A 26,178-nucleotide genomic window follows, 5' to 3' on the forward strand; every position below is an offset into this window, starting at 1 on the left:
CTGGACCCTTTTCTTTTTCTCTTATATATAAATGGGTAAGAGAAATTTCTCTGTGAATCGGGGAAGGACTCTCCAGTCATAAAAAATTCTCCAATTCCTGTATTTTAGTATGCGGACGACGCTGTACTAATTTCAGCTAATGGCCTCCAGATTTTATTGAATACTTTTAACACATTTATGGGGAACCTTGGGCTCAAAAGTAATAGATCTAATTCGTTTGGGATGAAGTCTGGGCCCAAGTTAGCAAAAACTAAAAAATTTGCCTTAGATGGGCATGAAATACTTAAGGTTCCACACTTTACGTATCTGGGGTCCCCCCATCGATGTAGATTTTATTTGGAATTTTTTAGTAAATATATATGTACAGTACAATTTCAAAAAGCCATAGAAGCAGTTTTTAGGTTTGCGAAAAGACTGCAACATAAACCTGTAAAAGAAATTATGACTGTTTTTTCCACCAAATGTCTTTCTATTGTGACATTTGGTGCCGGGGTTTGGGGACATGCAGATTGCTTGAGCCTCCAGATTGCAGAAAATACGTTTTTAAGAAGGCTATTAGCAGTCCCCCAATCAACATCAGTAATGTTCTACCACAAGGAAGTAGGCTTGAGATGTATATCTAGTTACATAAAGCTACAACCCATCCTATTATGGTTAAAAATTTGGACTAAGCCAGAAGCCTCCTTATGTAGAAAGGTGATTTAGGACTGCCTCCTTTTATCACGATCTTTGGATATACCTTGGCTTAGATATGTCCGCTCCTCCTTACTATCTTTAGGATTAGGATAATTTTTTCTTAAACCGGACATTCTAACAAAACGGGATGTTAAAAAGGTAATAGACATATATTGGCAGAAAAGCCAGGACATGGAGTCAACCCCGGGCACAAAACGAACATTGGTGAGGAATCAGACACAGTTAATGCATCCAAAGTTATATCTGACTACCATTAATCTTGAGCGACAAAGGTTCATACTTACGAGGTTACGCTTAAATACATTACATTATTTGGTAGCATTTCCAGTACGTGGAACTTGGTTCAAGAATCTTCCCCCATGTTGTTGTGATGGTAAGACGACTCAGAGTACATTGCACTTTATGCTCTTTTGCACTCTCTATGCTGTTCCTAGAAAAAGGTTTTTACGTCCGATATTTTTATCTAAAAGTATTAGAACTAATCAGCTTGCTTATTTTTATATACACAATCTGGGAAACGTGGATATAATTCAGGCTGTGTTAAATTTTATATATGCTGCTTATGGAATTCGAAACATGTATTAATAACGCTTTTAGTAATTATATGATTAAGAAATCTGTATGTTTTATTTATTTATAGGATGTCTTTTATGGTATTTTTTGTACCGAATAAAGGAAATTGATGATGCTGATAAGAGGCCTATAAAACAAGACCAGAGAGACTGAGAATGGCACACAAAACAGAATGGTGCCCCCCCCCCTTTGAGGAAAATATGTTGACCTGATTGAATTGAGAGAACCTAAGGAACCCCACTCCCTCCAAGAGGCAATGACAAATGCAAAGCTTCAGCTAAGAGTATTCTAGCACACAGTGAAGGCCCAGGGAATATGGCAACTGTGCAGCTGGTGAGTGGTGAGACTTGAAGGTGGACGCTCCCAGAAAGCGAGGCCAGTGAAACATGATCAGAGGCTCTAAACATGGCACAAAAAAAGAACGGATTCCCCCCCCCCTCCTTGAGGAAACTATGTTGACCTGATTGGATTGGGAGACCGTGAGACCCCCCCCCCCCACACACACACTTGCAGCTATGACAGAGGTCGTGCACGATACCTTCAGTGGGAGCCTTAGAAGAGGCCAGTGGTGAACCTCCTATACCATGGAAACAATGGAAGAAGATCTTTTTGACTAATATTCTGGCAATTGGGGTGATCGATATAGTCCATTCAGAAAGCAGGCTATTCTTTGCATCATGTGGGGGTTGAAGGGAGGAGAATTTATGAAGATCTGCCTGAAGTGTCTTTGGGAATGAGTGATGGTCAACCAATGAATGTGTTCGATATGTCTATACAAATCTTGGACATTCAATTTATGCCTAAAACAAATTTAGTTTTGGAGCGCCACAAATTTTGTTCAAGAATGCAAAGGGTTGATGAGGATGTTGCATCGTTTGTGGCAGCACTAAGAGGGCTGGCACTATTTTGCTGTTTTGAACAATTGACTGACTCATTGGTAAGGGATCAAATTGTGAGATGCTCTTATGATAAAAAAATAAGAGAAAAATTGTTGATGGAGGATCCATCCTTGGAAGCCATACAGATTGCCAAAAGAATGGAACACGCAGCCATGTGGCTGCAGGAATTTGATAAGCCATTGCAAGATGTGAAATACTGTACCGTTGAAGAGATAAAAAAATAAGTCTGACTTGAACAAAAATATGAGGGATAAAAGGAGTGTACCGAGTGTAGAAGGAGGAAAAATTAAAAGTGACAAACCGGGGGAAGGGGGTAGAGAAAATGTGATTGGAGAGAAAGTAAATGCTATCGGTGTGGAGCTCCGGGACACATTGCATCTAGTAAAATGTGTGCAGCACGGAATGCATTATTTAGAAGCTGTGGAAATAGAGGGCATTTTGCTAAGGGGTGCAGGCTCAAATCAGAGATGGGGATAGTTAGAAAATTCAAGTAGTTGATCAAGAAACTCAAGATTTATGTGATCCTGGTGGTAGAAGGAGAATCTGTGGGCATGACGTCTGGTGTTCAATGTCCGGATTGTTCAACAGTTGGTGATTTGCAAATAAGAGTTGAAAAGTACTGACAAATTGAAAAAAACGCATGCCCAACTGGTTCTGAACGATGTGTCTGTCAATGTACTGATAGATTCAGGAAGTTTGTTCACACTCATATCTAGGGTAACGTATCGATCGAAATGGCCAAGTGCACAATATTTCTAACTTGATGAACCAGACATAAAAGCTGTAGGTTATGCAGCAAAATGAATAGAAATTTTGGGAATGAAATGGATGGCAATTACTTTCAAAGATAGAACTGTTTATGGAAGGGTGTATATTACTGAATATGGGACAGACTTACTAGGGTGGTGTCATCAAAAGGACATGGGCATAATTTTAAACCCTAATGCAAAGGAACCAGGGATGTTAACTGAAATGAACGAGGAAGTTAACAATGTACTTCAACATGATTTGTTTGAAAAATATCCTAAGGTATTTTCCCCTAAGTTAGGTTTATTGAAGGGTTTTTCGCATAAGATTATATTAAAGAACATTGCTAAGCCTGTGGTTCACAAAGTTTGCAAAATTCCATATATGATGAGGGATCCGCTGAAACAAGATTTAGGTAAATTATTGGAAGAGGGTATTATTGAAGCTTCTGAGTGGTTAGCACCAATTGTAGTGGCGCCGAAGGATGGAGGAAAAATTTGTTTATGCATTGACCTTAGGGACTTAAATAAAAACATATGGGTTGATAGACAACCACTTCCTAATATTTCTGAAATGCTAACAATGGAAGGGAAAGGTGAGGTATTTAGTGTCCTGGATATGCCATCCGCGTATCATCAAGTTGAGCTACATGAGCATTCCAGCCACTTAACATCTTTTGTTACGCCGTTGGGGGCGTTCTGTTATAGAAGGATGCCTTTTGGTCTAACCTCGGCGTCCTCTGTTTTCCAGAGAGTGATGACGAACATTTTTGGAGATATGAAATGTGTGCTGTGTTTTCAAGATGATATAATAATTGTAGGAAGGAAAGAAATGGAGCATGACTTATTGTTTGAAGAAGTGATGACTAGAATGGAGGAGCATAGTTTGACTATAAAAATGGAGAAGTGTCAAAATTAGACAACGTGAGGTAACATATTTGGGGCATGTTGTGAGTGGTGACAGAATTAAACCGAAAAAAAGTATAGTAACTGCAGTTGAAAATGCTCTGGTACCATGTATTAAGGAAGAGCTGAAATAATTTCTTGGTCTTCCAGAATATTGTTTGAAGTTTGTAAAGAACTTTTCTGAGGTAGTGGAACCTTTGAGGAGACTAATGAAGAAAAGTGTAGAATATGTGTGGGATGAACAGTGTGAGTGTGCTTTTAGCAACATAAAAAGATGTATTGCGCATGCACCCACGTAAGACATTTTGATGTGACGGCGAAAACTTATATTATTACTGATGCTAATAAGGTGGGCATTGGTGCAATTCTAACACAGGTTAAGGACGGGGTGGAGCATGTAGTAGGATTTGCTTCTAGGAGGTTGCAAGGTGCAGAAATGTCATATTCAGTCATTGAGAGAGAAGCCTTGGCATGTTGCTGGGGGATAAATCATTTTAAGTTCTGCATGTGGGGTATACCTTTTAAGTTGAGAACAGATCACAAACCCTTGATGTATATTTTTTAGGGTGGTTGGGGTTTGTAAGGAAGTGTCACTCTACGTATCTCGAGGTGGTTAACAGTAATGGATTATAAATTTCAAATTGAATTCTTACGTGGTAAAAATAATGTGGTGGCGGATTGTTTGTCAAGGATGCCAGTGGAAATGGAAGAAAGAGAGGAGGAAGATACTATAGTGCAAGAGATAGGAGAAGTTTTGGGAAGTGTAGCGGTTAGTGTGAAGGAATGGGAGCTTGCTAGAAGAGAAGATTTAATCATGGAAGAAATGGAGAAAAGAGTTGTGCGTGGACGGAAGGTAGAGGATGGATTGAATGATGGGTTTTCTAGTTATTTTAGAGTTAGAGATCAATTGAGTTTACAAGGTGGCAAGTTGATGAGGAGAGAACAGTTAATTCCGCCAGTTGGAGTTCGTAACCACATAATTAGCATTGTCCATGAAGGCCATTTGGGTAGAGTGATGATGAAGAGGAAAGTAAGACAATTCTTTTGGTGGCCAGGTATGGATCGAGAGGTAGAGGAGATTGTAAGTAATTGTATGGCGTGTGCAAATAGTGATAAGACTAAAGTTGTGCGGCAGCCTCCTCTGAGGACAGTGCCGTTTCCTAGCAAACCTTGGGAGAAATTGGCTATAGATTTTATTGGTCCAATCATTAGACTTGGTGAGAGGAGTAAGTACATAATAGTATTGGTGGATTATCACTCTGAGAGGTTTTTGATCAAAGCTGTAGGGCAGGTGACTACATTGAGTGTTATTGAATTCTTTGAAGAAGCCTTTGTAGAGGAAGGTATGCCTAAGACGATTGTGTCGGTTAATGGGGTGCAATTTGTTTCCAAAGAAATGACTGACTACTTGGCTAGGATGGGAATAACTCATGAAAGGATTGCCTTGTTTCGTCCGCAGGCTAATGGCTTAGTGGAGAGGGTGAATCGCATAGTGATGGAAAATATTCAGTTGTCGCAAGCCAATCATCTTCCGTGGATGCGTCAGTTAAAAAAGATGATATGTGCGCACAGGACGACTCCTCATTCGGTAACAAGGGTGTCACCATTTGTGTCTCTGAAAGGCAGAGAACCTGGAGTGAAAGAGTGTCCCATTTGGTTAAGGGAAAGAAAAAGGGTGACAGTGGATCGTGAACTTGTAAAGAAGAGAGTTGAAAAGAAGCAAAGAGAAACTGCTCTGTATTATAATAGGAGAATGGGTGTCAAACAATGCCACATACGTGTGGGTGATTGGGTTGTCATAAAGAAGGGAAGTATTGTTCAAAAAGGGGAAAGTAAGTATTCAATTCCTCATAAGGTAAAAGAAACCAAACATAATGTAGTGGTCCTAGAAAATGGGTTGATGTGGAGTTTGGGAAATATATGTAAGATTAATCATTGATGCAAATATCATGTGATTAGTATAGTATAGAAGTATATGTGTTAAGGTAATTTATTATTTCCATTTTTATTCAAGATTGTAAGGGGAAAGATGTGTGAAGATGTCTTGTGAACCTGGGTAGTGGGGTAGAATGTTTATGTTCTATGAGGTCATATATGGAATGTGGGAAGATTAGAGGAGAAGAGAAGAAAAGGAGCTTAGGGAAGGAGCTCTGCTGGAGGTGTAGTGTACATGAAGTTTAAATAAAGCAAAAGAGGATCTTAAACAGCCGTGTCATCATCATTATAACAATCAACAGAGCTGCTCTGGGAGAACTGGATTGTGAATGTCCTGTGTTCCAAAAGACTATTAAAATTCTTTAACATAAAACGAGCACACAGGGCGTTGCTCCCCCACCCCTTGCTGGGACCAGGGGCCATACCCAGGGCCATCATAGTCCGCATGTTTAATTTCTGAGACTGGGATCATATCTTACAATATGCCCATTTAAAGGGGAAGCCTCAGTTCAAGGGCAGTAACAGCTCCATCTTCCCAGCCTACACTAAAGAAAGTGCAACACCTGTGCAAGAACTATCTGACAAAAAGAGGCTCTGAAACCACGGTCTGAAATAATGTCTGATGTTCCTCTTTAAGTTGCGTATACTGCACAAAGGGAAATCCCTGTTCTTTTACCTGCCAGAATAGTTAAGTGACTGGCTGGACACACTGGAGAGGGCCACTCCTGGGGGAGATGTCCCGCCTTGACAGACCCGTCCGTACGTGGTGGGACAGTTGGCAAGACTGAGAGGACAGTCCACACCATCAGCAAGTCAGAATTTCTCAAGACTGATGGGGCATATCATCATCTGCCCTTATAGTACCCTTACAGATACGAAGATGTTGCTAGATACTTGGGACTCATTCACAAGACACTGGGAACCCTGGATCAGGCAGTGATAGCACGGAAACCAGACTTTCTTAATCCCTGGGGCCGCATTTTAAAAGTACTCTGGAAGGTCAAGGTGGGGTACTGTGGGGTGCCCGGTGTGGAAATATTTGAAACACCAGTCCTGTCGTGCCTGCATTCACTGGTAAGAAGGTGTGGAATGGTATTGACATGTAGGCCCTGTTTTAAATTAATAATGACCAATTAAGAAATTACTGCTCGGCCAGTAGGAGTGTAAGTGAGTCCTGTAGCCAGGGGTGAGGGTCTCGAGAGCCACTGGACTGTGAACCACTTGCTAAGCACAATCACTAATTGGGAGAGAGTTTCCTGTTATTGAGGTAGGGGATGGTGCGGTGGATGAGTTTCCCCAACCTATCCGTTGCAGGGATGAATTGTTGCATGTACTGCCCCTGGGATGGGGTGAACTGGGGAGCATTCAGCACAGTTTTACATTTTTTGTTGAGGGAATTCTGGACTGCTTGATTGCGACTGCCCCTTTGCTCATGCTGTGCCTTACAATATTAGGGAGGGTGGGGGAATGCACAAGAATCAACAGTAAGAAGACAGGTGACAGAGACACACTGGGTGATGACCACCATAAAAATATTGACATGGAATGTCAGAGGGTTGGGGAGGGTGGTAAAACGACAGAGGGCCTATGCCTACATTAAGTGCAACAACGTTTTGATTGCCTTCCTGCAATAGATGCATGTTTGAGGGAACTGTATGCAGTTGCTACGAAAGAGATGAAGGAGTTGCCTATACTCCACCTCTGATTCAGGATTTGTAAGGGGTGCCTTGATCTGGGTGGCCCTGGGGTCCCATTCAGTTATAAGGGCCACAAAAGTGATGTGGCGGGGGCGGGTAAGTGGTTTGTTTGGATCACTGGAAGGCAGGGATGTTTCCCTATTAAGTGTTTATCCACCGAATTCTGATTGCTGACAGCTTTACGGTAGATTGACCACTTCGGCGACTGAGTACCTGACTGCCGACCTGCTGCTGGCAGCGGACTACAGATGTGTCCTGAATGGTGCCCTGGCCTGCAATCCACCTAGACTGGCAGTAACCGGGGCCCTGCGGGACACATTGTTGGGATTAGGTTTGGTGGACGTCTGGAGGCAAAGTAACCCCCAGGAAATGGCATACTCCTGTAATATCCCAGCTAGTGGGACCTATAGTAGAGTAGACTATTGCTTTGTGTCTGTGGCAATTGTGCAGAACACACTGGAACGTACTTAACTAGCTAGTTATATATCCGACCACTCTCCTCTGTTTATGGGAATTAACTTAGGGCAGGGGGTGATGGGAGGTGGGAGGGTGGGGGAGAGACAAAGCGGACTCAGATGATCAGATAGGAAACACACCATACCGTGAAGGATGAGAGGGGAAACCTAATCTGCTTGCAACTATCCAACAACAGGACGTTTGCGTTCCCATATACGTAAAACTTATCAGGCAGAGCCTAGAAACGAAGCGGAGATGGGACATCAATATTTTTTTGATAAACAATTTTTATTGTTATTTTCAGAAATATACATAAAAGGTTAAAGCACAAAACAAAGGACACATGTAATTTATGAAGTTCCATTTGCGTTTTAGTATCAGTGTTAACAATCAATAATATTTTGGTTGTGGGGCTAGCAGATCTCACAACATTTTATGTCCCCATACATCATTATTTATTATATAACTTGTCTGGTTTATGTCAGTGATTCTAGCCATCCTCCCCATATCTTTTCAAATTTTTGTGGGCATCCTCTAGACTCGAATACCAGTTTCTCCTGGTTTGCACACCAGTCCACCCCCTTTCTCCATTTCTGGATCGATGGGCCCTCTGAGGAAGTCCAAGTTGCGTCAATATCCCTCTTGCCGACTAATAGCGCGTGGATGTAAGCGCTTGTTTAGCACGTGTTCCTCCCATTTCCTCCATAACCCCCAGTAGGATTAGCTTCGCTGATTTTTGTATTTCTTGTCCTAAGGCTCTTCCTATATCTCGGACCACCCCTTCCCAGTATTTCTGTATTATTTGACAGGTCCATACCATATGGAAGAAATCTGCTGGCTCACTCGGGCCTTTTGGGCATTTGGCGGATGGGCAGGCTCCCATTTTGAGTAGTTTGGATGGTGTCAGACACACCCCATATAAATAATAGAATTGTATCATGCGGAACCTAGCTGATATCGCCAGTATCCTGGGTGCCATCAGGACTTCCCTCCATTCCGCTTCTTCTAGGGGTCCAACCCATGATTCCCATTTAGTCCTGAAGATGGCTAAGTTATCAGGGGCATTGTTAATTAGTGTTTTGTAAAGTTGAGAGATGCCTTTCCCCTCCATACTTCCCATGAGTATTTTGGCTTCCAGTGGGTTAAAGTCCGGTATGGGGCCTGTGGTGGGTAAGTGGACTCTCAGTGCGTGTCTTAGCTGGAGGTATCTAAAGAACTGTGCCTAATTTAATTGAAACTCTGCTTGTAGGTCCTGAAACAATTTCATGGCCCTCCCCTTCCATATATCTCCAACCAGGGAAATGCCTATTTGCGAATCCCTCCAGCGTAGCCGAGACACATAGCCATCTCCCTCTCCATAACGGAGTCTGGAGAGAGATAACGGTATTCCAGTAAGTGTAGCGTAGTGCGGCTCGCCACGCTAGGAAGACCACCATGGTTGTTTCTTCCATGTCACGGGGAAGCGATGATCCGTATAGTATATCAAGAACCCGTGGAAAACCTAGGAGTGTCAGTTTTGTCTTGTACGTCGGGTCTTCCCAGCCCCCGTTAAACCAGTCATGAATCACTATCAATTGGGTAGCCAAGTAGTATAGATAAGGGTCCGACGCACCCAAACCTCCGTCGTACATTCCTCTCCGGCAGTGTTGTATCGCTGCTTGATGCCTATTGCCCCGCAATAAAAATCTTCCTGTGATGCTTTCAAGGTTTTTGAACCAGGAGTGAGGGATGGGGATGGGAACGTTTTGAAATATGTATAGGAGTCTTGGTAAGATCATCATTTTGTATAAGGCCACCCGCCCCATCACGTTTATTGGCAGGGTTTGCCATCTCTGCAAGTCCGTTTTGATTCGTGTTAGCAGAGGAGATAGATTTTTAGCCCATGTTAATTCAGGCAGAAGGGTTACCCAGATACCTAGGTACTTAAAACTTAGTCTGCGTATGGGTATTGTATTTTGCCAATCAAAGCAATCACGCGTGTTCGTGAGCGGGATCAGAATTGATTTGGTGGGGTTCATCCTGAGACCTGAGATTTTTTCATATTTCCGTAGAAGGCAGAGGCTCCTTGGACCAGTTATACTAGGTTCCTCCATATATAGCAGAACATCGTCCTCATATAGAGCTATCCTGTCTTCATGGGAGGGGCCCCAGTTCCATCCTCGGTATAATGAGTCTGTCGTGACCATCTGAGCCAGAGGTTCAATGGCCAGGGTAAACAAAAGAGGGGACATTCCTGTTGTGTATCTCTGCGGACGTCGAACATGTGGGATAGGGTCCCGTTAACCTGTACACAGGCCGTAGGGTTGGTGTATAACGCTTTAATCAGGCGGCAGAATTGTTTTCCTATGCCTGCCGTCGGAGCACCAGAAGAAGGAATCCCCAGTCAACTGAATAGAAAGCCTTTTCGAAATCTATAAGCAAGAGGGCCAGGCTTCGGGGTAGGCGGCGTCTCTCCGCCAGGGCTACATGTAGCCGGCGGATACAGTGTTGTGTACTGCGGATTGGCATAAACCCACATTGATCAGGATGGATTAGCTGCGGCAGGACCCTTTTGATTCGAGTGGCAAGGATAGAGGCGAAAAACTTAATTTCTGTATTAATCAATGATATTGGTCTGTATTCTGCGCAGTGTGGCGAAGGGGACTGGGTTTTGGGGAGCACTACGATCGTGGCAGTGTCTAGTTCTGGAGGAAGGGATTGCCTTTTTCTACTTCTGCGAAAAGGCGCATTAGATGTGGGGTCAGGTCTTCTCTAAATGCTTTATAATATTCTGGGCGGAACCCCATCGGGACCAGGCACCTTGCCGGCATTTAATGTTGAGATCTCTGTCCCAATTTCTTCTGCTTTAATGGGTTCTTCTAAGAGCTGTGTTTCTACCGTAGGTAACTGCGGGAGAGGGATCTCATCAAGTAGTTGACGGGCTTGATGTAGATCTATTTGTGTAGATGCTTCGTATAGCGTGTGATAATAATTAGCAAAAGCATTCGCGATTTCGGGTGTCCTGTAACTAGGATCCCATCCCTGTCATAAATTTCGGGGACGATCTTGGAGGCCTGATTACGGGAGATCAGCCAATATAAAATTTTCCCGGTTTTGTCCCCCCAACCGTAGATCCTCCCAGTACTGGCCCTCCATATATGTTTCGCAGCTTCCAGGCATTGACCCCGTATTTCCTCTCGGATTAGGAGTTGTTGCATCAGTTTCTCACTTGGGTTTATTATGTTGTCTCTTTCGAGGCTTATTGCCCGGAGCTCTAGCTGTGTAATATGTTGCGTTTTGGTGCGTTCCTGATTACGTATCAGATTTTTAGCCATACCACGTATTACGGCCTTCCCAGCCACCCACAGAATGCCCTCCGAGGTAACCGAACCTTCGTTTAGGTGAAAATTATCTTCTTGTGCCTGTTGTAATTGTTCCCTAAATTGTTCATCTTGGAAGTACCAAGTGTTTAGTCGCCACACAGGGCACCGCTGAGGACGAGCCGGGCCTAGCGTGAGCCAGAGAGGGGCGTGATCAGAGATTCCTCTAGCTAGAATCTCAATGTGTGAGAGGGTTGTACAGTCTGTGCTTGGAAGAAGCACCAGATCTATTCTAGATTGGGAGCCATGGGCTGCTGAGGTGTGGGTGAATTGTCTCTGCCTCGAATGTCATATCCGCCAGGCGTCACAGAGCCCCGTAGCAGATAGCCATCCATTGATTTCCGTTGCCAATGTACGTCTGTATGTGGAGAGTGGACCGTCTACATCTAGGGTCGGGTCTGGGGTTGCGTTGTAGTCGCCACCTAATATAGTGTGCCCATGGGGTAGGGCAGAGAGTAGTTTGGTGAGAGCCTGGAGGGTTGAGCTAACAAGGGGGGGGGGGCGCAGACGCTGATTATGTTGAATGTGACCCCTTCTACCTTACCGGTAATGGCTACATACCGCCCCTGTTTGTCCCTCCACACTTGGACGTGTGTCATGGAAAAGGTACGATGCAATAGTATGGCTACCCCTCGTGATCCGCACGTATATCCCGCATGATACACCCTATCAAATCCCCGACGGGCCAGGAAAGGGACATTTATCCCCCAACAGGTGAGTTTCCTGCAACATGAGTATTTCTGGACGGTGTCTATGTTTAAAGGTGAACACTGCAGTATGTTGGATCTTATCAAGGAGTCTGTTGGTGTTCCATGATATAATCTGTACTTGATTCATGGGGGGTGTGTGGTTTTAGGTGGAATTTTACAATGGTTGTACCAGCCTTTAGCTTTTAATTTGTGAGATTCTGAGGAACTTGTCTTTTGATCTCCCTGTTACAGATCCTTAGTCTCTGTTATGTCTATGGTGTCACTAAGCATCCTGCCCTGTGCATCAGTTAACAAATATAAACCTTGCATTTGCATAGAAATTCTAACATTGGCCTTTGGAACGAGTCTGGAACTCCCTTGCCCCCCAACTCCCTCCCCTCCCCATTCTTCCCCCAAGAAGCATCTGTCGCCCATATATATAACCCCTCACTTCCACTAAAACTGGTGAGGTGGCTTTTTAAGTGGTAAGGCTGTGGTATTGGTGGTGGTGGTGGACCCCTCCATAGTATCGGATCATGCATAAATATATAGTACTTGATATGTAATCAGATTAGGCATGGCGCTCCTATTTTAGTGTCTTATTTCTATCCCAGAATAGGTTTCTTCTGTGTAGTCACAGGGCTGGACTACAGGACAAGTCTGTATCTTCCTGTGTCTCTAGTTGGACTTTGGCTGTATCCTGTAGGTTCTGACTTGGCAGGGTGGTTCCAGAATTCTCTATCGATTGTAGGTTTCATGATTCCGACCGATGGGTCCCGGGAGGGGAGTCTGAGCTGGATCTACATCTTCCTCTTCTTCGCCGAGAGCGTGTGCGCTGACTGCGCTCAAGTTGTTGCCCCCTTCGGTGAGCTGGCATTGTTTTGAGCGGTGGACGTGGTCCTGGCCTGTGTATATCCAGTGGGGTTTCTTCCATCAGCCAGGTCCATGCAGCGGTCGGCTGCTCAAAGAAGTAGGTTTTATTACTGTAGATCACCCGGAGTCTCGCTGGAAACAGGAGGCGATATTGGATGTCCATTGATCCTAGCTTTTGTTTCACTTCCATGAACGAGCGGCATTGTTGCTGTACTCCGAATGTGTAATCCGGAAAAAGGAGAACTTTCGTCCCATTGCAGAGGAGGTCTCCTCTGGAGCGAGCTTCCTGCAGGACCAAGTCTCTGTCTTTGAAGTTGAAGAGGTGGATTATTACCGGCCGGGGTGAGGAACCCGGCGGGGGCTTTGCACGCAATGACCTGTGGGCTCGTTTGATTGTGATCCACGGTGTGAGGCGGTCTGCGGGCAACCAGGACCTGAACCAATCCTCCAGGAACGTGGCCAGCGGCGATTCTGCAGTGGCCTCGGGAAGACCTACCATGCGAAGATTGTTGCTTCTAGATCTGTTTTCGGCGTCTTCGTCCCTCCTGTGTAACTCTGAGGTGCGCGTGGTCAGCATTGAGATTTGGGCTTTAAGGGTAGTTATTTAATCTTCCACCGTGGAGATTCTGGATTCGGCCTCCGTGATTCGGGACACTGCATTACGGAGATCCTGTCGGATCAGGGCGACATCCACTCCGACTTCCCCTATTTTAGATTTGACTGCTGTCTGGGAGGCCTGAATTGCCTGGAGGATCGCCGCCAGGTCGCCGGACAATGTTCGCGGGTTACTATCGTCATTCGGGGTTGGGTCCTCCAACCGTGGGCCCACTGCACCTGTGGTGAATTGGTCCATACGAGTTTGTGCCGTTGTTTGTTTGGTTGGTTTGTCTTTACCCATGGTGTTGGGTGCGGTTCTAGTCCCAGTAGGGTCTCTGGTTGATTAGTTTCGTTTTGACAGTCGTTTCGCCCTAGTGTAGGGCTGAACGGGAGTCCCCTGGGGATCTAGTGTATTTCCATTGTCTTATCTCCTACATTATGAATCCATCAGATAGTTCCAGGTGTTTCGGGGGTCACAGTGTTACAGAGTCTAATTTATCTTTCTGTTGTTGTTGTTGTTATTGCTTCTTCATTTTGATGACCTTTACCCTGGCGGTGTACCTTTTACTACTCAATATGACACCGGGACCCTTCCCGTGTCCGGCCGGTGAGGATGCCTAGCGCCTGGAAGAGAGGAGGTCAACAAAAAAGGAAGGGAGGAAGATCACTCCCTGTGATCTATAACGTGGCACCCCCCAGGGCCGAGCTCCCACCGTGGCATGAAAGGTGAAGGGGGAGCCACTTGGGTACGTCTCTCTCACGGGCCTCGAGGATCCAGGTCCACCTTTCGGTATCCCGGTGGTTGTCCCAGGTCACAGTTTCTTTGTTTGTCTTTGTTGCTTATTGATTGATTTTTAGTGTCTTTCTTTTTTTCCCCCGGGGAGACCAGCGGGGCGTGCTACTTTGATTTGGCCCTGGGTTGTCTATATATCGAACCAATGCGTTATCCCATGTCTAGGCCCCGGCTCACAGTTAGTTTTTAGGCCGCCGCCCTGCACCCCATCTCCATCTCCCGGGCCCCGGCCGAGGGGGCCTCCTTCTGCCGTCACGGAGTCTTGTGTCTTTTGGGAGGAGGGGGGCAGCGAGTCCGTCGGTTCCATCCACCGGGCCGACTCCTTCCCCCGTGGGTTCCGATCACAAGGCGCCTCACCCGATCCCCGAAGGGCGCCGCCCCAGGTGTACCCCACCTCGGCTCCGCGTCCCGGCTTACAGCGCTGGGGGTCCCGGCACCCCAGTAGGCACCCGCTCGATCCAGCGGTCCGCGGCGGGGCATCCTCTTATAATTAGGCCCCGGGTCTCGGGCCGGCAGGCCACCGCACAGTTCGTGCCCCTGCCCTGGGCCCCGAGAGCGCCCCCGATCCCCTTCCCGGCCCTCGGTCACAATGGGGAAGAGGGGGTCGGGGGGATCAGGGGACAGCGCGGCCGTCGGCCCAGGGCTTACCGCAGTCTCTCCCAGTCACAGCGGTTCCCCGGCCGTGGATCGTGCCTCTCTCGCCTATGGGTCCGCAGCTCGGCCTCCAGGCAATCCAGGCCGCCGTCGTCTTTCTGCTGCGGGCGGGCCTCGCCTTAGGCCCGCCCTTCGGCTGCCATCTTGGTCGGAAGCAGCCGCAGCCGAAAACCAGGCAAACAAAACCTCAGCCCTGCGGGGCCCGGAAAGTCGGGAACCCGCCACACAGAATGGGGTGGGATAGTGGAACCTCAAGGGAGCGCTCACAGTATCGATGTGCCCGGATGGTGGTTTTATGAGAGGCTGATAACGGAGGGGTCCTGAGCACTACAAAAGTGCGGCCGCCATCTTGACGCCTTGGCCATGCCCCCGGGACATCAATATTTGATGGAGGTACAGATGCATAAACTTGCAGAGGAGGACCAGGAAATGATGGAGGCACCACTAACTAGAGAGGAGTTACTAGCAGGAATATGCTGTCTTAAAACTGCGAAGTTGCCAGGCATGACGGGCTGCCAGCAGAATTTTACCAGAGACACGCTGGCATACAGGTAGACAAACCACTTGAGATATATAATGAAGCCATCCCATTGGGCGACTGCCAGATACGATGTGTGAAGCCTTGGTGGTAATGCTGCCTAAACAGGGTTAGGACCGTACGGTGATTTCCTCAAATCGCCCACTATGTTGACCCTAGATGTCAAAATCCACCTCCCTTACTAAAACATAGAAACTAGAACGGGTTTATCCTGAAACTAACCTAAGACTTCTAGAACATGTCTACCATGGCCCACATCTGGAGGATGATGTCTATGCTGTTAGACTTGGCATTATTGGCATGGTCTCCCCTAACGTTTTGCCTCTACTTCCCAGGTTGTTTCTGTGTGCTGGACTCTGTTTATGGTTGCCCTGGACACTTTACCACTGCTGACCAGTGCTAAAGTGTAAGTGTTCCCTGTATAAATTATATGTGTATATTGGCTTATCCATGATTGGCGTATTTGATTTACTAGTAAGTCCCTAGTAAAGTGCGCTAGAGGGGTCCAGAGCCTGTAAATCAAATACTACTAGTGGGCCTGCATCACTAGTTCTGCCACCCACATTAGTAGCCCTGTAAACATGGTTCAGGCCTGCCACTACAGTGTTTGTGTGTGCAGTTTTAAACTACCAATTCGACTTGGCAAGTGTAGCCACTTGCCTGGCCTAAACCTTCCCTTTACAGACAGATAAGGCACCCCTAAGGTAGGCCCTAGGTAGCCCCATGGGAAGGGTTCAGTGTGTGTTAAAGGTGGGACATGTACTTATGTGTTTTACATGTCCTGACAGTGAAATACTGCCAAATTCGGTTTTCACTTTTGCATGCCTATCTCTCTCATAGGTAAACAGGGGGGCTGCCTTTAAATATTTTTAAAGCCCAGATTCCCGTTGGGAGCAGATACAAATATGGAGTTTGGGTCTCTGAACTCACAATTTAAAAGTACATCTTTTAGTGAGGTTGGTTTTTAGATTGTGTTTGAAAATGCCACTTTTAGAAAGTATTCATGTTCTTGCTTAAACCATTCTGTGACTCTATTTGTTTGTGGATTCCCTGGCTGGGCCAGTTTGACTGTTTGACTGTTGGGCTGTTTACACCTCTCCTCTAGACAGTGACACAAGGGGAGCTGGGGTTAGCCTGCATATCCTGATGGGCCCTCTGGGCTGAGGGGAGGAGGGGTCACTTAGACCTGAAAGGGCTGTGTCTGCCCTCACACAATGCAGTCTCCAAACCTCTGGTGTGTTGGGGCCTGGCATGGGCAAGGCAGGATCTTGTAAACAACAGAGACTTCTCTTTGAAGTATGCCTACTTCAAAGGCAGAAAAGGGTCTAAGAAGAGCACCCAAACCCCCTGAAAATCAGATTACTTCTGGAACCAAGAGGAACCTCTGACAAGGAGAATAGGTGGAAGCTGGAGGAGGAGTATTGCCCCTTTGCCTAAGACTGTGCTTTGCTGGGCTGACCTGCAGTAGCTGCTCCTACCTGAGAGAGGACAAAACTGACTTTTGTGTAACTTCCCACTGGGGCAGAACCGCCAAGGGCTTGAACTGAGCTTGCCTCCTATTGTTGAAGTCTCTGGGACAACAAAGACTTCTCTCTGCCATCACCTGGGCTTTCTGCTGTGAGTCTTGGCTGCCAAGTGGTGCCCTAACCTGTCCCTTGGCCCTTGAAAGGTGCAGCTGATGGGAAAGGACAGAAATCCATGTAATGACTGCAGTGCGGGAAAACTTTTGATGCACCACCCGACTCGTGGCTGATAAACGATGAGCTGCCGGCCTTGCAGCTAGAATCGGTGCTCCTCCTGCATCGCGGCTGCGAGATCAACGCAACGTGGCTGGATAAACGATGTGCAACACCCGCAGCGGCTGCTGTTAATGACGCAAGCCCCCGCGCAGCACTGTTTCTTGACACCGTGCGAACGGATTTCATCGCAGTATCGCTGGCCGCAGAAAATCAACGCAAAACCTGCCCGGACCCGAGGTGCCTGTCCGGATCGACACATCGGAGTCTTGCGGGGGAGAAAAAACAACGCACACCGACTAGACCGGAAGAGGAACAATGCACTTTCTTGCTTGCGGGTGAGAAGTCACTCGCCTGTGCAGCTTTATTTTGACACTAACCAGGTACTTTTGTGAAATAACAGCATTCTCACTGTTTTCTAAGGATTAAGGCCCTCATTATGACTTCACTGATCAAAGCAGTTGACTGCCGAAGTCACGCCGGCCAGGAGACCGCCAGTGATGGCAGTCTTGAGACCACCATAATGTGACTCCTGGCATCTCTCCATCATAAATTGGGCAGATAGCCGCCAGCAGGCTTACTAGCGGTCAGCAGTCTAGTGGAGGTTGCTGTGCTGGCACTGCCACGTCATCCCAACACCGCCCGCCGTATTACAACTTTGTAATCGGCGTCGTGGTGTTGTGCTGACTGGACGGTGCCGGCGGAGCAGACCCCATGGACCCCGTTTCCTCCCGGATGACCACCGCGAGCAGGTAAGGTGATCATCCAACAGGAGAGGGGGGAGAGGGGTAGGGGGGTGTTGTGTTGTGTACGTGAATGGGGGTGTGAGTGTGTGGGAATGGAGGGGCGGGTGATTGTGTGCGTGTGTGTGCATGTATCTGTGTGAAGGTGTGAATGCATGTCAGCAGGGTGTGTAGGGTTGTCGTGGAGGTGTGTGGGGTGAATGTGTGTGCGTGTATGTGTGAGTTTGTGGTGTGTGCATGCATGGATGGGGAGGGGTATGTACGGGGTTTGGGGGGGCAGGGGAGGGTGGTGTCTATGGGGCTTGGGGTTGGGAGGAGGCGGTGGCTGTTTCAGGGGAGGATGGGGAGTCGCATACTGGCAACAGGAATGTTAATTCCTGTCGCCAGTGTCCTTTCCGCCAGGGATTTCCTGGCGGGGTTGCCGCCAGGAAGTCCGTGGCAGAAAGGAGACTCATAATACCATCGGCGGTGTAAGCTGGATTTACGGGCCAAAGGTAGTACACCTTTGGCCAGGTGGTCCCACCGCCCTGGCAGTACAGGCGGTGAACTGGCTGCTTTGCAGCACATTCACCGCTGTGATCATAATTTGGTGGTCCTGTCACACCACGCTGTCGGTGGGGTTACCACCACCGCTGCCATGGACAAGCAGGACCGCCAAACTCATAATGACCACCTAAGACTCTTATTCTCTTAAAAATTCATAACTTGACTTGTGTATGCTGGATTTTTGTCGTTTTGGCCTTGTTTTGTTTAGATAAATATTATCTATTTTTCTAAACCTGTGTTGTGTCATTTTGTAGTGTTTTCACTGAGTTACTGTGTGTGTTGGTACAAATACTTTACACATTGCTTCTGAAGTTAAGCCTGCCTGCTCGTGCCAAGCCACTAACCTGACTGCCAACCAAAGACCCCATTTCTAACATATGCCTTGCCATTTTTTAGATATCGAACACCAGATTTAGATGTCAGTTTGATTCATCACCTGGATTCCCTGCTGAAGCAGAATGATTGATCCAGCTCCATTTCCATGATGATGTGCTAACTAAGCAAACCACCATGCATATTTTAATTTTCATTTTTATGAAATACAGAGAGAAAGAATGTTAGTCCGTATTAAAAAAAAACTAAATTTTAGGAAATGTGGGCCGACATCATTTTTTGTCGAAAGAAGAGTGGCCAGGGCACACCAGTAGCATGAATCCTGATCCTGTTAATGTTCAAGAATAAATAGAAAGTTTGTTCTTGGAAGATGATGTGTAGATATTTATTATAAGTGCAGGTAGAAAGTAGAAATCTCAATCAAAAGACTGCGTTGTACAAAATGACCATGTGTCCAGAGCAGCCAGATGGTGATGTTAACCAGATTATAAGTACATCTTTGTACTGCGTTGCTATTAAGATCTACTTGATAAGTCGATTTTATGTGATGCATATTTATATGGCTTCTTTTATTGGGAACCAAATAAAGTAATTAACGAATTGACAAATCAGAGATGTTCAAAGGAGTCCCCAACATGTCTTTTCTAATCCATTGCTTGTGCCTGGACATGTGATAAGTGAGCCACACCTTCCATTCATCTGGGCTATTGAACCATTCTTTCTCTGAAGCGGGGTGATTCTTACCCAGCTATAAGTTGAGAATTTACTGCTTATACATCACTAGATTTGTCTTATTAACAGTCTTTAACATGCACCTTCAATTGAACATGTAGATGTCATAATCAACAGTCCTGTTGGGCCGAAAGAATTTTGAAAAGCTGTCCTTTATCCATGCATTTGTGGCAGTGCCATTGAGAAAAGGTTCAGACTTGATGTCCTAAATGTCAGAACCAGCACAATGTACCAACAATCCTTTCTTTTGTAGGTCATCTGTAACATCAATCACATCAATTGTGGATGTCAAAACATTTGATTAAAAATGCCTGTCTTAGGACCAGAAAAAGTGATTCTCCTGAAAGGAAAGGAAATGGCAGACCCAGCGTACCAGCCGCTGCAGAGGCATGATGTGCTGTGGGAACAGTAACATATCTCCACAGGTGCTTCACTTCATTCCCCTTACTCCTTCCTAGGAAGACGGGTTCAGTCTTGCCATCAAAAATTACATTAACACCTTTGGAGGATGACACCATGCTAGAAGACATCAGGTGCAGAAATCTACACAAGTATGAAGGAGTGGCATCAATTTTAGGGACATAGTTGTAGAATTGCCTTGTTTCCAGTGTACAGTCCTTGGTAATAATGACTCAGCCACATGAGTAGAGTGACGCAGAAATAAACTGTATTCATATTTTCCATGGATCAGCAATAGTTTGAGCAATTTTAAAATTTTAAATAAATATGATGGTACTGAATCTGAAGGCAACTGCTTGCCCCTGTGGCATCCGCAGTCTATCTCAAGATCCTTGGCTCAACCCTCCAGCTTCCACTGTGCACCTGGCTGAGTACATGCAGGGGAACTAGTGTTGTTATTTATTCATACAGGATATGTTACAGAAAGACACTACAAGTTTCACTCCAAATATAGCTTTGTAATCCAAATGGTTTTCATTATTGAATGTAGCTGCCCATGGATGCGATCAACTACGTCTATAAGTGGTATCAAATGTATTCTAAAAGTGCACTTCACAGTTGAACCTAAGCTTGCTCTCAGCATCTCTTAATCAGTTGGATGCCTCAGTTGAAGTCCCAAAGATCAATTTGGAAAACCTTTAGCCCAAGATTGATTTACCCAAAAATACAGTGCCTCCTCTTAAGTTTAACATAGCAACTATTTGTTCTGGGATTCAAGACATACACTCCCCAGCTTCCCCTAGCGAGTGGCCCACTAGTCTTTAGCTCGTGCTCTGGCAGTCATTAAGTATGGGGCATTATGTAGGGTGTGCAATGGGCTGGTCAGATGCACAGCAAGCATGCACTGCCATATAACATCAGTTCTCTCTCCACCCCCTGTGTCTAACACTCCTTCTTATCCTTGGGCTATCAGATCAAAGTACTGTATAATTGTTCCTCTTCCTCGCTCTCTGCTCATGAATCCAAACTAATTATTATAAAATAAATATACACTGTGGTGTCTCATTACCATAGATCCTTAGAAAAGGTCATGCTAACAGTTTGAGATTCAGCTATACTAGAGTTTGCAATAGGTCTTGAGAGATCGTTTGACCTGTTTTTAATCCCACCTGTAACCAAGCCTGCTTAACTTAGCTTCTCCTTCTTGTCTTGGTGGTAGGGAGCGAAGAGGATGTCTATGTAGAAAGTCAGCTTAACCGATTGATATAGCACCTCTCCTGCCTTACTTGAACACTGTTACAGATTCACAAATTATGGATTATGACTGTCCAAAGCAGGATGATCAGCAGAGGTTCTGTAGGAGCCTTAAGTCAGTCTTTTTGTGGGTTATATACACAACCAGATATGCCAGAGTCTGTTTCCCAGGAAATAGTCTATCATGAGTCCCTCAGAGTCTTGCTTCCTTGTTCCATTTTTAATGTCCAGCTACCCACAACAGATGTTTATCAGGGTACAAATGCCCCAGATAGCTGCTTGAACAGCTGTGGCTCTCACTAGTGCAAGGTTACATCCCTGCATTTCACGGCTCAAAGTGTGCTAATGCTTCAAGCATGAACAAGGAACTTCAGAATGTTATAAGTGGCATGCCAGTTTTGTGACTGCCAAGACACCCTGGTGTGGTAGGGTTCTTAGAGTTTCCTTCACTCATTGTCCTTTATACTGAGAGTTATAGGGTGCCCCAAAGTAGATCAAGGTCTCAGATGGTCACAACATCTGTCCATGGCTCAGGGTACCACCTTTCTTCCAGTCATGCTACATTGTTTTTATCAGTTTGTACCTTTTTCATCTGGATTTCCTCTTCTGGGGACCATTTCGTGATATTCTTATATGTAGGAAGGTAGCCTCTTTCTAGCCTTGTTACCCCCACTTTTGGCCTGTTTGTGAGTATATGTCAGGGTGTTTTCACTGTCTCACTGGGATCCTGCTAGCCAGGGCCCAATGCTCATAGTAAAAACCCTATGTTGTCAGTGTGTTTGTTATGTGTCACTGGGATCCTGCTAGCCAGGACCCCAGTGCTCATAAGTTTGTGGCCTGTATGTGTTCCCTGTGTGATGCCTAACTGTCTCACTGAGGCTCTGCTAGCCAGAACCTCAGTGGTTATGCTCTCTCTGCTTTCAAAATTTGTCACTAACAGGCTAGTGACTAAATTTACCAATTCACATTGGCATACTGGTACACCCATATAACTCCCTTGTATTTGGTACTGAGGTACCCAGGGTATTGGGGTTCCAGGAGATCCCTATGGGCTGCAGCATTTCTATTGCTACCCATAGGGAGCTCTGACAATTCTTACATAGGCCTGCCACTGCAGCCTGCATGACATAACGTCCACGTTATTTCACAGCCATTTATCACTGCACATAAGTAACTTATAAATCACCTATATGTCTAACTTTCACCTGGTGAAGGTTGGGTGCAAAGTTACTTAGTGTGTGGGCACCCTGGCACTAGCCAAGGTGCCCCCACATTGTTCAGGGCAAATTCCCCGGACACCATTACACGCGTGCACTATACATAGGTCACTCACTACCTATGTATAGCGTCACAATGGTAACTCCGAACATGGCCATGTAACATGTCTAAGATCATGGAATTGTGACCCCAATACCATTCTGGTATTGGGGGGACAATTCCATGATCCCCTGGGTCTCTAGCACAGAACCCGGGTACTGCCAGACTGCCTTTCCGGGGTCTCCGCTGCTGCCAACCCCTCAGACAGGTTTCTGCCCTCCTGGGGTCCAGGCAGCCCTGGCCCAGGAAGGCAGAACAAAGGATTTCCTCTGAGAGAGGGTGTTACACCCTCTCCCTTTGGAAATAGGTGTGAAGGGCTAGGGAGGAGTAGCCTCCCCCAGCCTCTGGAAATGCTTTGATGCGCACAGATGGTGCCCATCTCTGCATAAGCCAGTCTACACCGGTTCAGGGATCCCCCATCCCTGCTCTGGCGCGAAACTGGACAAAGGAAAGGGGAGTGACCACTCCCCTGACCAGTACTTCCCAGGGGAGGTGCCCAGAGCTCCTCCAGTGTGTCCCAGACCTCTGCCATCTTGGAAACAGAGGTGTTGGGGGCACACTGGACTGCTCTGAGTGGCCAGTGCCAGCAGTGACGTCAGAGGCTCCTTCTGATAGGCTCTTACCTCTCTTGGTAGCCAATCCTCCTAACTTGGTAGCCAAACCTCCTTTTCTGGCTATTTAGGGTCTCTGCTTTGGGAAATTCTTCAGATAACGAATGCAAGAGCTCACCCGAGTGCCTCTGCATCTCCCTCTTCACCTTCTACCAAAGGATCGACCGCTGACTGCTCCAGGACGCCTGCAAAACTGCAACAAAATAGCAAGACGACTACCAGCAACATTGTAGCGCCTAATCCCGCCGGCTTTCTCGACTGTTTCCAGGTGGTGCATGCTCTGGGGGTAGCCTGCCTTCACCCTGCACCAGAAGCTCCGAAGAAATCTCCCGTGGGTCGACGGAATCTTCCCCCTGCTAACGCAGGCACCAAAAGACTGCAACACTGGTCCTCTGGGTCCCCTCTCATCCTGACGAGCGTGGTCCCTGGAACACAGCAACTCTGTCCAAGTGACTCCCACAGTCCAGTGACTCTTCAGTCCAAGTTTGGTGGAGGTAAGTCCTTGCCTCCCCACGTTAGACTGCAAAGCTGTGTACCGCGTGATTTGCAGCTGCTCCAGCTCCTGTGCACTCTTCCAGGATTTCCTTCGTGCACAGCCAAGCCTGGGTCCCCAGCAATCCGACCTGCAGTGCAAAACCTTCTGAGTTGTCCTCCGACGTCGTGGGACTCCCTATTGTGACTTAGCGTGGGCTCCGGTTCACTTTTCTTCTAAGTGCCTGTTGGGGTACTTCTGCGGGTGCTTCCTGCTTCTGTGAGGGCTCTCTGAGTTGCTGAGCGTCCCCTCTGTCTCCTTTTCCAAGTGGCGACATCCTGGTCCCTCCTGGGCCAATGCAGCACCCAAAAACCTCTACCGCGACCCTTGCAGCTAGCAAGGCTTGTTTGCGGTCTTTCTGCGTGGGAACACCCCTGCAAGCTTCATCGCGACGTGGGACATCCATCTTCCAAAGGAGAAGTTCGTAGTCCTCTTCTTTCTTGCAGAACTCCAAGCTTCTTCCAACCGGTGGCAGCTTCCTTACACCTTCAGCTGGCATTTCCTGGGCTCCTGCCCCCTCTCAGCACTGTCGCGACTATTGGACTTGGTCCCCTTGTCTTACAGGTACTCGGGTCCGGAAATCCGTTGTCAGTGCACTGCTGGTGTTTGTTCTTCCTGCAGAATCCCCCTATCATGACTTCTGTGCTCTCTGGGGGTAGTAGGTGCACTTTACTCCTACTTTTCAGGGTCTTGGGGTGGGGTATTCTTCTAACCCTTACTGTTTTGTTACAGTCCCAGCGACCCTCTACAAGCTCACATAGGTCTGGGGTCCATTCATGGTTCGCATTCCACTTTTGGAGTATATAGTTTGTGTTGCCCCTAGACCTATGTGCTCCTATTGCAACCTATTGTAATTCTACACTGTTTGCATTACTTTTCTTGCTCTTACCTACCTAATTTTGGTTTGTGTACATATAACTTGTGTATATATATATATTACCTTCTTACTGAGGGTACTCACTGAGATACTTTTGGCATATTGGGCCTGATTTCGACTTTGGAGGAGGTGTTAATCCGTCCCAAAAGTGACGGATATACCACCAGCCGTATTACAAGTCCATTATATCCTATGGAACTCGTAATACGGCTGGTGGTATATCCGTCACTTTACTGTCACTTTTGGGACGGATTAACACCTCCTCCAAAGTTGTAATCAGGCCCAAAGTCATAAAAATAAAGTACCTTTATTTTTAGTAACTCTGTGTATTGTGTTTTCTTATGATATTGTGCATATGATATAAGTGGTATAGTAGGAGCTTTACATGTCTCCTAGTTCAGCCTAAGCTGCTTTGCCAGAGCTACCTTCTATCAGCCTAAGCTGCTAGAAACACCTCTTCTACACTAATGAGGGATAACTGGACCTGCCACAAGGTGTAAGTACCTTTGGTACCCACTACAAGCCAGGCCAGCCTCCTACATTGGTTGTGCAGCGGCGGGATAAGTACTTGTAACTACTTACCACTTTGTCATTGTGTACTTTTCATAAGAGAATCATATACCAAACAGTTCAGTGTATGTACATTTAACCAAAAAAGTTTGCTTTTCTTCTCTAAAACTTTTTACAAAGTTCTGAAAAGTTTCTTAAAACTTCTAAAAGTTTTCTAAAAGTTAGAAAACGTTTTTGTCTCTGTGCTTTAAAAAGTTCTAAACCTTTTCTTTCTTCTCACTATCTCTAAACCTTTTGCTATCATGTCTGTGGTAGATTCAGCTCCAAAAACCTTCACTGCTATTTATGACAGTTTGAATTACAAGAGCTTAAGGAGTCTCTGTTTAGATAGAGGTTTAGTTATAGGAAAGAACCCTACAAAAGAGTTTCTGTTCAACATGCTTATTGTAGATGATGAGTCCCAAGCTGGCCCATCAAATGAGAGGTTAGAACATGTAGAAACTTCCCAGTCTGATTCAGGAGAGTTCCCTGAGAAGGGTGGGGAGGGTTCTGTACAGGGTCTGCCCCCTAGCAGGACACCTAGTAATGTTGGTAGTAATGGAGGGTCCCATCACAGTAGGGCATCCTTTATTCCTAGAGGCCAAGATACCAGGGTCCAGACAGATAGCGACAGATCCCCCTCTGAAGTTTCCAATTTGTCATCTGTGTCAAAGCATTCCCAACCCACCCACCCTGAGGATAACTTGTTAGAAAGGGAACTCAAAAAGTTGAGGGTTGAAGAGACCAGACTGAAGCTTAAACAGCAACAGCTGGCCTTAGATAGGGAATCCCTAGACATTGAGAAGGAAAGAAAGAGGTTGGGGTTAGTACCCCATGGTGGCAGAAGCAGTATTCCTGATAGTAATCCTGTTAGAGAGCATGATTCCAGGAATCAGCACAAGATAGTCCCCCCTTACAAGGAGGGGGATGACATCAACAAGTGGTTTGCTGCACTTGAGAGGGCCTGTATGGTACAGTTGGTCCCTCAAAGGCAGTGGGCTGCTATTTTGTGGCTGTCTTTCACTGGAAAGGGTAGGGATAGGCTCCTTACTGTTAGAGAAAGTGAAGCTAACAACTACACAGTATTGAAGGATGCACTCTTGGATGGATTTGGCTTAACCACTGAACAATACAGGAT

At 46.3% G+C, this 26,178-nt stretch overlaps 1 protein-coding gene across 2 annotated transcripts in view; it reads left to right on the top strand.

The window, feature by feature from the left end:
- GGACT (gamma-glutamylamine cyclotransferase) overlaps positions 1 to 26,178 on the top strand; it is a 355,212-nt gene that overhangs the window by 17,649 nt on the left and 311,385 nt on the right. The window contains exon 2 of one of the 2 annotated variants that reach the window (XM_069205066.1): positions 1,337 to 6,024. The exons of the other annotated variant lie outside the window; for it this stretch is intronic. Coding sequence (XP_069061167.1) covers positions 4,443 to 5,759 — 1,317 coding nt within the window. The 5' untranslated portion in view covers positions 1,337 to 4,442 and the 3' untranslated portion in view covers positions 5,760 to 6,024. Of the gene's footprint in view, positions 1 to 1,336; positions 6,025 to 26,178 lie in introns of those variants that run through there. 2 annotated transcript variants of the gene reach the window in all.

This window comes from Pleurodeles waltl, chromosome 8, assembly GCF_031143425.1.
Source record: "Pleurodeles waltl isolate 20211129_DDA chromosome 8, aPleWal1.hap1.20221129, whole genome shotgun sequence".
NCBI classification, from domain to species: domain Eukaryota; kingdom Metazoa; phylum Chordata; class Amphibia; order Caudata; family Salamandridae; genus Pleurodeles; species Pleurodeles waltl.